Source organism: Cebus imitator, unplaced genomic scaffold (assembly GCF_001604975.1).
Source record: "Cebus imitator isolate Cc_AM_T3 unplaced genomic scaffold, Cebus_imitator-1.0 Scaffold317, whole genome shotgun sequence".
Taxonomy (NCBI): domain Eukaryota; kingdom Metazoa; phylum Chordata; class Mammalia; order Primates; family Cebidae; genus Cebus; species Cebus imitator.
This window is the reverse complement of record NW_016107632.1, coordinates 2,517,712-2,530,400: the sequence shown is the minus strand read 5'-3', so window position 1 is coordinate 2,530,400 and position 12,689 is coordinate 2,517,712. Positions and strand designations below refer to the sequence as shown.

Below are 12,689 nucleotides of genomic sequence, written 5' to 3'. Positions count from 1 at the left end.
TTTTTTTTTTTTTTTTTCTTAGCTGGAGTATTGGTTCCCTGGAGCTGAGTCTCTGCCTTGCAAACTGAAAATATAATTTTCCTAGATATGTCTTATCTATTCCTGTTCTCCCTTTCTACTACAAGGCTCTGACCTGCTTGGAGCCCTTACTACTTGGTCACAATTGATGCTTTGTCCTTTGGAGTCATATAGGACATAGTCACTGTGTTGATTCAGTGCTCAGTTATCAAATATGGCTCTGAGAAGGAATTACTTCCCTGCAATGCGAAGTGGGCATCTGAGCCAGAGAGTAAAGTCCTGGTCCATACTGAGTCATCTTTAGGGAGAGTGAGGAGTAATAATTTCAAAATTACAGTTTGGATTAAGCAAAGAAAATACTAGTCACAAATTGGCTGGTGTGTGAGGTGACTAGAGCTGGATTTTTACCAGAAGTAGAAACCTTTGTAGGAAACCTTTATAAGAACTGCCTGTGGGTCAAGAAGTTGTGTATATTTTATGGTGTATCTATGATTATGAAAGGATAATTTTCTAAAAGTTTATATTCTTACTTTGGGGATTATTAACATATATTAATATCCACAGGAATTTTACTACTAATGATGTCATCTTACTCTTGATTCAGTCCCCTTTGGCGCAGGGACCTAAACTAATTTACGTTAATTTTGTCAGTAATTCTTATAATATCCCTGTATGGGAGCTGCTTTTTTAGATGAGGTATGTGAGGATTTGTTTAAATTTACATAGTAGATCAGTCCCTTGGATGGAAAGTTGGACTTAGGATTTATGCTTTCCAGGCTTAGTGTGTTTGATCACTGAAATATGCAGTCTTTCTACCTAATTCCACTCCCCATTTATTCTTTCTATGATGGAGGAAATCATATCAAGCAGATAGCAGGAGAATTCTGTCTTTTAAGAGGTTAAAGACTTTAAGACTTTTCTGCCTTTAGGCATGGAGTTCCCAGTCCTTGATTTAGAATGGAAGGAAAGAGCAGAACACTGACTGTGATATTCAGCCGAAATGGCCCAACTGAGGTTTTTTTTTTTTTTTTGCATAGTTTTTTGTTTTCTGTTTAAAAATTCTCCTTTGGGAGGAGGTGAATGTGAGAATTTTCTCTCTGCCAACCTTATATCTAAGGCAGGCGGCTTGGTTGTTGTTAATGCTCAGCAAATATCACTACTTGCTTTTGGGTTGGGGGCCAGAGAAGAGGAGGTGAAGCAGCCACTACTGGGTGAGGTTAAGGGGAGGGTCCAATGTTGGAAGGAGGACATTTCTCTGTGTTTTCTTAGTCATAGGACTCTGAATCCCAAGTAGCTAAATTTAGCTCAGGTTCCTGTTGAAAGCATCGTCTTTTTGGGGCGGGTGGTATGGGGAGAACGGAAAACCTTTTTGTGTATCCTGCTCCATGAAGCCAATAGGGAAGCAGGAGGAGGTGAGGTTGCCATGGAGATGGTAGCTGTGTGCAAGGGGAGAGCAGCAGGGTTTAGAATTCCAGGAAGGAAGAGAGAGTGATGTCATCAGATTCCATGGACCAGCCCAGGAACCCCTGTGAGGTTGGTGGGGAGTTGGGTGTGTGGGGGGTGGTGGAGTGGGAGTTTGTGCAGGGGAATTGTGGCTTCAGTAAGGTGTGGGGAGTCCAGTTCAAGCAGAGAAGTTGGTCGTGTGGGATTGTGCTGATCTGCATTAATGCCTGATTTAAAAAAAAAATCTGGAAATCATTCTGAATTTGCAGAATATTTTCTTTGTTGAAAAAATACATTTATTTAACAAAAGAGCTCATCTAGATGTAGAAATGTGTTATCTTTTTATAGTTGTATCCCTGCAGTATTTGTGTGTGCCTTTATCCCTTGTATGTGAGGGTATTTGTGTGCATATTTTAGTATATACTTGCCTTTGTACAATACCTTTTATGGTGCTGCATGCAGTTAAATGCTTCATTAATGCCTGCTTAGAGTATTTATTTTTATGTGGACGGGTGTATATAAATAAAAAACACACTTAAAAATAATCTGAAAAGAAAAAGCAGTTGCTTTTTCAGCAGAAAGGAAAACTGCATGCTTCAAGACAGTTGTTCTGAACATATGCATATTTGTACTGATAGTGAAGGGCAAATGTGTTTCTTTTGGTATGACTAAGAGGCTGCTTTTTTTAAAAAGCAAATATAACAGAACCTGTGCATCCAAATGAGTATTGCCCTTCAGAATAGTCACCTTGCCTGGTGATAAAACCATTACGCAAAACATAAAGAACTCTCATTCAGAATTGGCTTCAGAGATCGGCTTTAGAGATGAGTGATGAGGAAAACATTTTCAATACCTAATACTGAATTTTTTATTTAAAAAATACCTACCTAGGTTTTTGAAAGACACTAGGTTTCTTTGAATTGGCTTTTCCTGATTTTGTGTTGTCAAAAAGTCAAACCTGTGCCCAAATGATGAGCTTTTACCCCGTTTAAAGATACTTAAAGTCATAGATTTAGGCTCTGAAGGCATTTTCATTGTCAGATCAAGGGCTCTTGAAATACTTAGTTTAGCAATGGCAATGTTTTGAATGATGGTAGCATCTGAGGAATAAGAACATAGCCTTCCTCGGGCGACATCTTATGAGGCGACCCATTTGGATTTATTTGTTCAAGTGTGTCTGTTAAAATCAGTGATACTACCATTGGGTGATGTGGAAAGCAGCGTTAGATGGTATGTCTGAGGGCACAGACTCTTTGGAATCGGATTCATGAAGTCTGAACCCCTGTTCTGCAGTTCACTAACTGACCTTGGACAAGTTAGTCTCGTGGTGCATTGGCTTCCTCATGTATAAAATGGGAATGATAGTGCTGTAAGTACCAACCTTACAGTATGGTTTGAGGATTAAGTAAGCTAATATGTATAGCTCTTAGGCATTTGGTGTGTTCTCAGTCAGTGCTTGCTGTGGTTATTGTCATTGATAATTCTATATTTATTTGAATTACAGAATTCTGAGGTAGAATGTGCCTGAAGATAGTATAGTCCAATAGTCCGTCTTCTGTACAGTTGGCCCATCATATCTGTGGGGTCCATGTTCATGGATTCAGCCAACCCCAGATTGAAAATAATTCAGAAAAACAAACAAACAAAAAAAACAATGCAACATTAAAATAATACAAATAAAAATACGAAATAACTGTTTACCTAGCATTTAACACTGTATTAGGTATTGTAAGTAATCTAGAGAAGATTTAAAGTATCTGGGAGGATATGCATAGGTTATATGCAAATACTGTGCTATTATATATTAGGGACTTGAGCATCCATGGATTTTGGTGTCTGAGAGGGATCCTCAAAACAGTCCCCAGTGGACATCAAGGGATGACTGTGTTGAAGTCAACCTGGGCCTCATTCCAGACACCAGGAGGGAAATCTGTAGTTTTTAAATGATTCCCAGGTGACTCAGATGATCAGTCATGGTGAAACCCGGTCTCTACTAAAAATACAAAAATTAGCTGGGCGTGGTGGCGGTCGCCTGTAATCCCAGCTACTCGGGAGGCTGAGGCAGGAGAATCACTTGAATCTGGGAGGCAGAGGTTGCAGTGAGCTGAGATTTCGCCATTGCACTCCATCCGGCGTGGGCAACAAGAGTGAAACCCCATCTCAAAAAAAAAAAAAAAATGGGAACCATTGAGTATAATCTGTTTAAAATAAGACCCCAGCACTAGAAGCTTCATTTCCTGGGAAATGCAGGAATCCCAGACGCCATAGACCTACTGAGTCAGAATTTACATTTTAACAAGATACCTAGTGACCTATCTGCATGCCAACATTTGAGAAGCACTGCTTTTCTTCTATGTATGGGAATAATTGGGTGATAACCACAGGGTAAAGATGAATTAATTATCTCTCATTTTTTCCCATTGCTGGAAGGGAAACAGTCTGGCTAAGCCAATGTGTAGATAATCATACACTTACCCTTTCTATTTTTTGGCCTAGGGATAAATGCTTTTCTGGACTAAACTGCTGCGTAGCATGTAACGGAAAGAACAGTTATAATTATGGCTCTGGCTCTACTGTTTACTAGCCATTTGGCCTTGATCCAGTCATTTAGTGTCTCTGAGTCTCACTCTCCTCACCTGATAATGGATATAATACCTAGAAATAATATGTATAAATTATCTAGCACAGCGCCTGCATGTGTTAGTAGCTTTTCCTTTCTACTTGCCTTCAACCTTTCGTTAATAAATCTGTAGAGTAGTTCTAGTGCCTCAGACAGGGCCATCAATTGAGTCTCAGTACCATCCCATCTCTGTGGGTTCCTTGCCTCTTGCCCCTCTCTCCCAGCTATCTTGAGTATTTAATTGTACTTGCAGAAAACTAAGCTTTACAAAAAAATTATAGTTTTCTCTACCTCTTTCTGCAAAATGCTTTTTACTTAATGGAGACTATTATCTAAGAGGGCTAGAAGATGAAGAACTAAAGTAGTTGAATAATTGAGTTGATATAGGAATCCAAGTATAATGAGATATGAAGTTCCTGGTTTTTAAAGCTTGGCATCAATAAAAAAAAAATCGGTAGGTTTGAAGTTATATGAAGTCTATTAGATTGGTTCTAAGCAAGAATTAACTTGGTAATTATCAGAAGATCACTGAATTGATAAGTAATGAGCATTATCTTCTTTCTGACCAGGGAATTAATGTAATAAAAGGAAGTTCAGGGACTTACTCTGAGGACAGTAGAAGTAGGTGGCAGAGAGTCTAGGTCCGAGAGTTGACAGTTGTAGCCAGCAGGGCATTGGAAGCAACAGCAGGAGGAAATAGAAAGGTCCAATTTTACTTAGTCCAGTTTTACTCAGATCTTAATGGATTGAGGGATAGGCAGGATTGTGAACTCAAAGCCTATAGTAAAAATTGTTATAATAATAGTTTTTCTCTATGGAGTAGGTACACTTTTTTAGGTGCTTTGTATGTATTATGCTTAAGCTTAACATCCTTGCAAGGTATAGATATGATCACATATATTTTATAGACCAGAAAATAAAATTGACACCCAGAAAGGTGAGTAACTTGTCCTAAGTTGTTGTTCTAATAAACAGCAGAGGTGGTTTAACATCATGTTCAGTAGCAGTGTGAATGAAGAGACTGTTATAAAACTATATTGAAATAATACATATCAGTTAAAATCAAATTTATTTTGTTTATATTGACATTTTTTGGGCACAGTTGTTAATTTAGACTGTGATAGTCAACTCAGATAGCCTGTCTTAGAGGGACTTAGCCTATCTCAAAGGGACTTTTTTGAATATTGCACAATGATCCTTTGAAGTGTATTTCTTTTATACTCTGAGTCTAATTAAGAGGTGCCTTTTGTTTTTTTTAAATGCCAAAACTTGTGAATTCTTCAGTTTAGTGAAATACCAGTTTGAATTGAAATATCTCAACACAAACTAATTTGTTGGTGGTTATCAGTTGACATATTTAGTCATAATGAGTATACACATAATTGTGTCTGTTAGTCTGTTATTCTATTCAGATCCAGATGTAGGTAATTATCAATGATTGCACAAAGTGAATTTTATATATTTAGATTTCTAAGTTATGGTTGGAAGAACTTCAAATTAGAGGACTTGGGTTTCAGGCCTGTTTTTGTTGTTTACTACCTGTGAGACCTTGGACATGTCACTTAAAACTCAGTGAATCTGAACCTGAGTTTTCCTTATCAATCAAAAGAGAATAATGTTATCTACTTAACAGAATTGTGATGAGTAGGAGGATGTGCTTGATACCAATTTCTCCTTCTTACTTGCTCTGTAACCATGAGAAAGACATTTGAAACCTTGTGTTACGTTGGTTTTCCTATCTGTAAGATCAGTCTGTATTGTGTGAGTGTGGTTGCAAGGTAAAGAGGGTACAAGTAAAGTAGCTGAATTAGAATTAGATGATCTCTGTGGGCCCCTCATAATCAACCTGTAGTCTTATACTTGTCAGAACTGCCTGTATGTTGGTATGTGGTGAAGTGTTACAACTAAGATACTGTTTTTTTCTCTTTCTTTTTTTTCCCTTTTATTTCGCCCACACAGCCAGATTGGAAAGACAAATATATTGTTTTTATTATCATTCTTGTTCTTTAACAGGGCTACCGCATTAAGGAACAGGCACTGAGTGAGCCATGTTGCATGCATCACCTCGATCCTTGTTAACGATCCTATGAGGTAGTGTTCTTATTTAAAAATTGAAGAATTTGAGGCTGAGAGATGAATTAGCTTTCTATGGCCATAGAGCTAGTAGGTTACCAGAGACATGGATCAGTGTGATTCTGATGACTATACTTTCCCCATACCTCACTACACATGCTGCTATGATAGGCCAAAACTAGGACATGGGCTTATTATGCCACAAACTGCGTTTATGAAAAGAATATAATGAGTCTAAGTAATTATATTCTTCATCCCCAAACACTTGCAGTTAAAGAAGGGGAGAAAGCCAGTTACACTTCAGAGTGTTCTTGCTGAAATAGTAAAAATTATTATTGATACCAATTCTCCATCCTCGATAATGGATCTTTTTAATAATCTCTGTGACAAAATGGGTAATACAAATAAAGCTCCTCTGCTGCATACTAAGTATGACAGTCATCTAAAGGAAAACTGCTTCTGTGATTGAGTTGCTAGCCGAACTTTTTTCATTGAAGTTTTTTCATGGGATGCCATTTTTACTTGAAAGAACAAACTGATAGACTACGGTATTCAGACATTTTATTAAAAATGAATGAAGTGGCCAGGCTCAGTGGCTCACACCTGTAATCTCAGCACTTTGGGAGGCCAACGTGGGTGAATCACTGGAGCTCAGTTCGAGACCAGCCTGGACAACATAGTGAAACCCTGTCTCTACTAACATTACAAAAATTAACTGGGTTTGGTGGTATGTACCTGCAGTCCCAGCTACCTGGGAGGCTGAGGTGGGAGAATTGCTTGAACCCAGGAGTTGGAAGTTGCAGTGAGTTGAGATTGTGTCACTGCACTCTAGCTTGGGCCAAAGAGCAAGGCCCTATAGGAAGGGGAAAAAAAAAAAAGAATGAAGCAGGCCCATCATTTTAAGGAAAACTGATACTATTTGTTGCCAATGATAAAATTTGAGCTTTCAAGCAAAAGCTAGAGTTTTGGAAAACTTGTATCCTGGCCTATGAGCTTGATAGCTCTGGTCCTTAAAAGACTTTTGTGATGATATTGGTGATGATATTAGTGAGTATGAATTTTTCAATGTTATGTAATGAGATGTGTCAACAGTTAGAACATCTTTATCACTTAGTGAACTTGTATTTTATAAATGAATAATACGTAATGTTACAAAATCATGCATAGGCCAAAAAAATACATTCAAAGTACAAGACAGACCAATGAATTTTTATATTCATAGTATAGAAAAATTCACTGATAAGATTTCATATGCCACATTGCAGCTAACCTTTGGTACAGTATTAAAGAAGAATATTTAGAGATAGGTGAAAAGACTATTAAAATTCTTTTGCCTTTTCGAGATACATATCAGTGGAATGCCAAATTTCTTTCTTAATACTTCAAAATAATACTGAAACAGATTGAATACAGAAGCAGGTATGAGAATCCAGCCATCTGCTATTACAGGGGTCTCTAGCCCCCAGGTCTAGTTACTGGCTTGTGACCTGGTAGGAACCAGGCTGCACAGCAGGAGGTAAGCAGCCAGCACTACTGCCTGAGTTCCATCTCCTGTCAGATCAGTGGCGGCATTAGATTCTCATAAGAGCACGAACCCTATTGTGAACTGCATATGCAAGGATCTAGGTTGCCTGTTGGCATCCAATGCCTGATGACCTGGGGTGGAACAGTTTCATCTTGAAACCATCCCCACCCCTACCCTACCCCCGGAGGAAAAATGGTCTTCCATGAAACTAGTTCCTGTGCCAGAGATTGGGGATCACTGTTCTATTAAGTTGGATGTTAAAAATGTTTGTAGGCGGGGTGCGGTGGCTCAAGCCTGTAATCCCAGCACTTTGGGAGGCCGAGGCGGGTGGATCACGAGGTCAAGAGATCGAGACCATCCTGGTCAACATGGTGAAACCCCATCTCTACTAAAAATACAAACATTAGCTGGGCATAGTGGCGCGTGCCTGTAATCCCAGCTACTGAGGAGGTTGAGGCAGGAGAATTGCCTGAACCCAGGAGGCGGAGGTTGTGGTGAGCTGAGATCGCGCCATTGCACTCCAGCCTGTGTAACAGGAGTGAAACTCCGTCTCAAGGAGAAAAAAAAAAAAAAAAGTTTGTAGAAATGTAAAATAATGACACTTCTCACTAGTTTAGTTTGCAAACTAAACCAATTTCATAAAATATTTTTTCAGTTAACATAATGGTTTATTATTGGTACTTTTAAATGAATGAACATATGTTTGAAATTATTCAGTTTTAGTTTCTAATAGGCAAATCTCAGTAGTTATAACCCACATAAACAAAGGCTCTTTGGAATCTGGTAATTTTTAAAAGTGTTAAGGTATTCTGAAATCAAAACAGTTTGAGAATTGTAGCTCTAATTCTCTAATCTTTTTTTTCAGTAGTGGTTAAGATCTCTTAAATTGGTTCTATAAGTCATGAATGGATCTTGAGTCACAATTTGAAAGAGTGGGCTAGAGTTAGAGGATTGCATTGTGAAGGAAGGTGGGATTTTGCTGAATTTTGCTTAAGTTGATGTGCGAGAATGTGCCAAGGTATGAAGTAAATTCAGTAAAGTTTCTATCTGGAAATTAGCTATTTGTGGTCATCCTTCAAACCCCATGAAAATCTTATCTACTGTGAATTCTCCTCTTTGTAATTTCTTCATGCCTTTCTCACATGATTATCAACCATGTACACTTTTTCTCTGTGGGCCTTATATTTACATTTTATTACATGGTTCATATTGTATTTGTTTACATACCTTTCTCCCTTACTAGACGGTGAGTTCTTTGAGAAAAGAATCTCTAACTTATTTTTCTTTGCATTCCTACAAAGTTCCAGACACATAAACATCCCTCAGTAAATGTTTGCCGAAGGAATAAATGAGAAAAAGAGAATAACCAAGTGAGGCAAGGCTTGAGATATTCGGAACCTAATCACGTAAGCAATGGAGAGCCATTAGTATGGGAGTGATAGGAGTGGTGTTTTAGGTAGTTACCCCTGGCCCTGGTAAGAAAGCTGGGCAGGGGTGGATGGTGGCCAGCTCTTAGCTGGACCAGCCGAGACTGTTGTTACAGTAATTTAAGCTTGAGGTGATCCAGGACTCCATTAAGATGAGTGCTTTTGCCATAGATAATAAGGCGTACATCCCGAATCCTGAGGAGTATTTAAAAAAACAGAAACAATACCATCCATACTGTCTGACATTTGTTGTGTACTTATGCTGAATTCTGTGTTAAGGGCTTTAGGTATATTGTTTCATTTAATCTTCACAGCGTCTCTGAAGGTAGGTATTGTTATCTCCATTTTTTTTTATAGTTAAGTAAAAATAATAACATGTTCATTTGTTGAACAGTTAGAAAATACAGATAAGAAACCTGCTCCCCCCACAAAGACGTATATCACTCATAAATCCAAATTCAACACCAAGACATATAACCACTGTACACATTTTGGGATATATCCTTCCAGACTTAAAAAAGTATATATATGTATATATGTGTGTGTGTGTGTGTTATATATGCCTGAATGTGAGGAAACCATGAATATAAGGCTTTATGTTGTTTTTCCATTGAAAGGAAGGGCTAACCTCTTAAGCTTTTAGGGATGTTGAGGAAATAGGCAAATATCTACTTAAAATATTTATGTAATTTAGAAACATTTTATCTTTTTGAAAAAAAATGTGTATATGCGCCACTGCATCAGTATCTGTATCGTTGCTTAAAACCACTTTGAATCTTCAGTTTTCCAGAGTACATATTGAGATAACAGCACTTTTTTGAATCTATATTTATTTCAGTCACTGATGATTTTATCTCAAGGTATAAGTACTTATTCAGATAACAACAGGAAGTTTCTTTGTTTGTACTATAGTGCACACTGCATTGCTTTTCAAAAAAATTTTAATGGAAGTGAAATTCATGTAACATAAAATTAACCTTTTAAAAAAGTGAACAATTTGGTGATATTTAGTACGTTCATAGTGCTGTACAACCACTACCTCCATGTAGCTCACATCACCCTAAAAACCCCATATCCATTAAGCAGTCATCTTCTCTTTCCCCTTCCCTCAAGCATCCACCAATCTGCTTTCTCTTTTGATGAATTTGCCTATTCTGGAGATTTCATATAAATAGAGTCATACAGTATATGACCTTTTGTGTCTGGCTTCTTTCACTTAGTACTGTATGCTTTCAGTGTTTATCCGTGTTGTAGCATATATCAGTACTTCATTCCTTTTTATAACTGAATGACATTCCTTTGTGTGTATATACCACAATTTCTTTATCTGTTTATCCCTTGATGGACGTTTGGGTTTCCATCTTTTGGCTATTGTGAGTAGTGTTGCCATGAACATCTGTGTACAAGTATTGGTTTGAGAACTTGTTTTCCAGTTCTTTTGGGTATATACCTAGGGAGTGGAATTGCTCGGTCATATGGTAGCTCTACATTTAACTTTTTGAAGAACTGCCAAACTCTTTTTCATAGCAGCTGCTCCATTTTATATTCCCACCAGCAATGTACAAGCGTATGTCAATTTATTTTTAATGAGGAACACAATAAGACAGGGAAAGTAAAGAGAAAGTATGTGTAGCCTTTGAGTCTATTAGAGCTTTGTATCTCAGATTTTGCCTGATGGACTTATTAAATATTTATTTAGCATCACTTCAGCACTAAGAATGAAATTTAGCTCAGGGAAATGAATCTAATCTATTTTAAGTGGTGAACAGACTAAGAAGTGATGATCAGAGGAATGAAGGAATGGAAATTTAAATAAAGTTCTTGAGGGCAAAGGCCTCATTCATCTTTGTGTCTTCAGCATTTAAGAAAGTACTTGGTATATTATAGGTTGTTTTGGGGTTCCCCAAGACTACCCTATGTCCACTGAATTATCTAGGACTTCAGAACTCAGCATGTGGTCGTACTTGTATACTGGTTTAAGGCTATAAAGCAATGTCAGCAAAGAAAAAAGGTGCATGGGATTAAGTCCAGAGGAAACTTACTCAAGCTTCCAAAAGTCCTTTGCCAGTGGAGTCACAGGACATGCTCGATTCCTTCAGCAGTAAGTTGTGACAGTGTTGTCTACCAGGGAAGCTTGTTACAGACTTAGTGCTGAGATTTTTTGGTTGGGGATGGTGGTAGAGGGGGCTGTTCACATAGGCACCCTAGCCCTAGCACATATCAAATTCCAGACTCCCAAAAGGAAAGCAGGCATTAACAGGTAAGAGTCACCCTGATCAGTTCTGGAAATAGAACCCTTGTGAAATCTTAAGTTCCAGATACCAGCTAAAGCCAACCTTTCGAGCTGCTTTCTCTGAGGATAGCAGTCAGACCTGCTATGTTAATTCTTTTTGCACATAGTTGTTCAGTTTCTTTAAAAAATGTGTTGTTAGGTTTGTGAAGAAAAATAAACGCCACAGTAGAAAGCCATCAGGGACTTTAATGAAAGACAGACATGATTTATAATATTGTGGGAAAATTGTATTGTTTTTCTGAGCCTCAGTTTCCTTACTATGAAATGATATATCACGGGGTTTTAGTGAGACTTTAAAGTGATAATGTTTATTAAAAACACTAAGCATAAAGTCTATCTTATATATAGTAAGTAGCTGTTAACATTTTGTTTCAGCTCACTTGTATCAGTCCAGGTCCAGCCAGGAGAGAGAGACTACACAGTACTTTGGACAGGAGATTTAATATAAAGAATTACTTACCATAAGAGGAGATTGAAGTAAGGAGAAATTTACTCGTAGGAAGAAAATTCTAAGTATCTGCTGTATCTACAACAGCAGATACAATGTAATAATATGATTGATGTATGATAAAATAGAATTAGTATAGTAGCAGCTAAGCAGCTACCCCTGGGACTGAGATATCATACCCAAAGAGCTATCTCCCTCAATACCACCAAAGACTCCCTGGCTGAGAGACTGAAATACTAGGGACCTTGTTGGAGAAGGCATGACTTTGATTCTCAGAATGGCAGAGAAGTAAGTCCCTATGGACTTACACCAGCAGAACTTGCTGGGAACTTGTCCTTTTGAAGTTGCCAAAAACCACCCTCTAGGATACTTGGGGAAAGTGCTTTACAGTAAGTTGCCTCGCCAGAGGCATTTGCCATATGAGAGCATGAAGAGGATTACTGAGGGAAGCTATTAGCTGCTGACTGCTATGCATTATAGGAGCTAGGGTGGAGGGAAACTGCTTATCCTGTAGGAGCCTGCTAGGCAGGCCCAATGGGACCTGTAAGGCAAATGCTTTCCTCCTACAATGTATCTCCTGTGTCCTCTACTGACAAAGCTTGACATCATGCATGCTGGCAAAGGAAAAATACTTAAAGGGCCCAGGTTCATTTTCATGCAGCAGGTAAAAGGGGTAAATTTGGAACTGATAATCAATTAATTGATAAGCAGCATACAGATGGAATGGATGTTTAATTCTAAATCCTGAGAAAACAGAAAGAAGATGGCAAATAGGCAGAGATCTAAGGAACTTCAAAAATAAGACATATGGCAAAAAAAAAAAAAAATGAAGTTAGACCTTA

The 12,689-nt window shown here is 38.0% G+C and overlaps 1 protein-coding gene across 22 annotated transcripts in view; it reads left to right on the top strand.

The window, feature by feature from the left end:
- The window catches only part of RBFOX2 (RNA binding fox-1 homolog 2), a 291,883-nt gene that overhangs the window by 63,261 nt on the left and 215,933 nt on the right, over positions 1 to 12,689 (top strand). The window contains exon 1 of one of the 22 annotated variants that reach the window (XM_017504051.2): positions 1,396 to 1,551. The exons of 17 other annotated variants lie outside the window; for them this stretch is intronic. In XM_017504051.2, the coding sequence (XP_017359540.2) occupies positions 1,510 to 1,551 (42 nt within the window). In that variant the 5' untranslated portion in view covers positions 1,396 to 1,509. Of the gene's footprint in view, positions 1 to 1,395; positions 1,552 to 12,689 lie in introns of those variants that run through there. 4 more of the 22 variants (XM_017504054.2, XM_037729767.1, XM_037729771.1 and 1 more) reach the window with 4 other exon arrangements.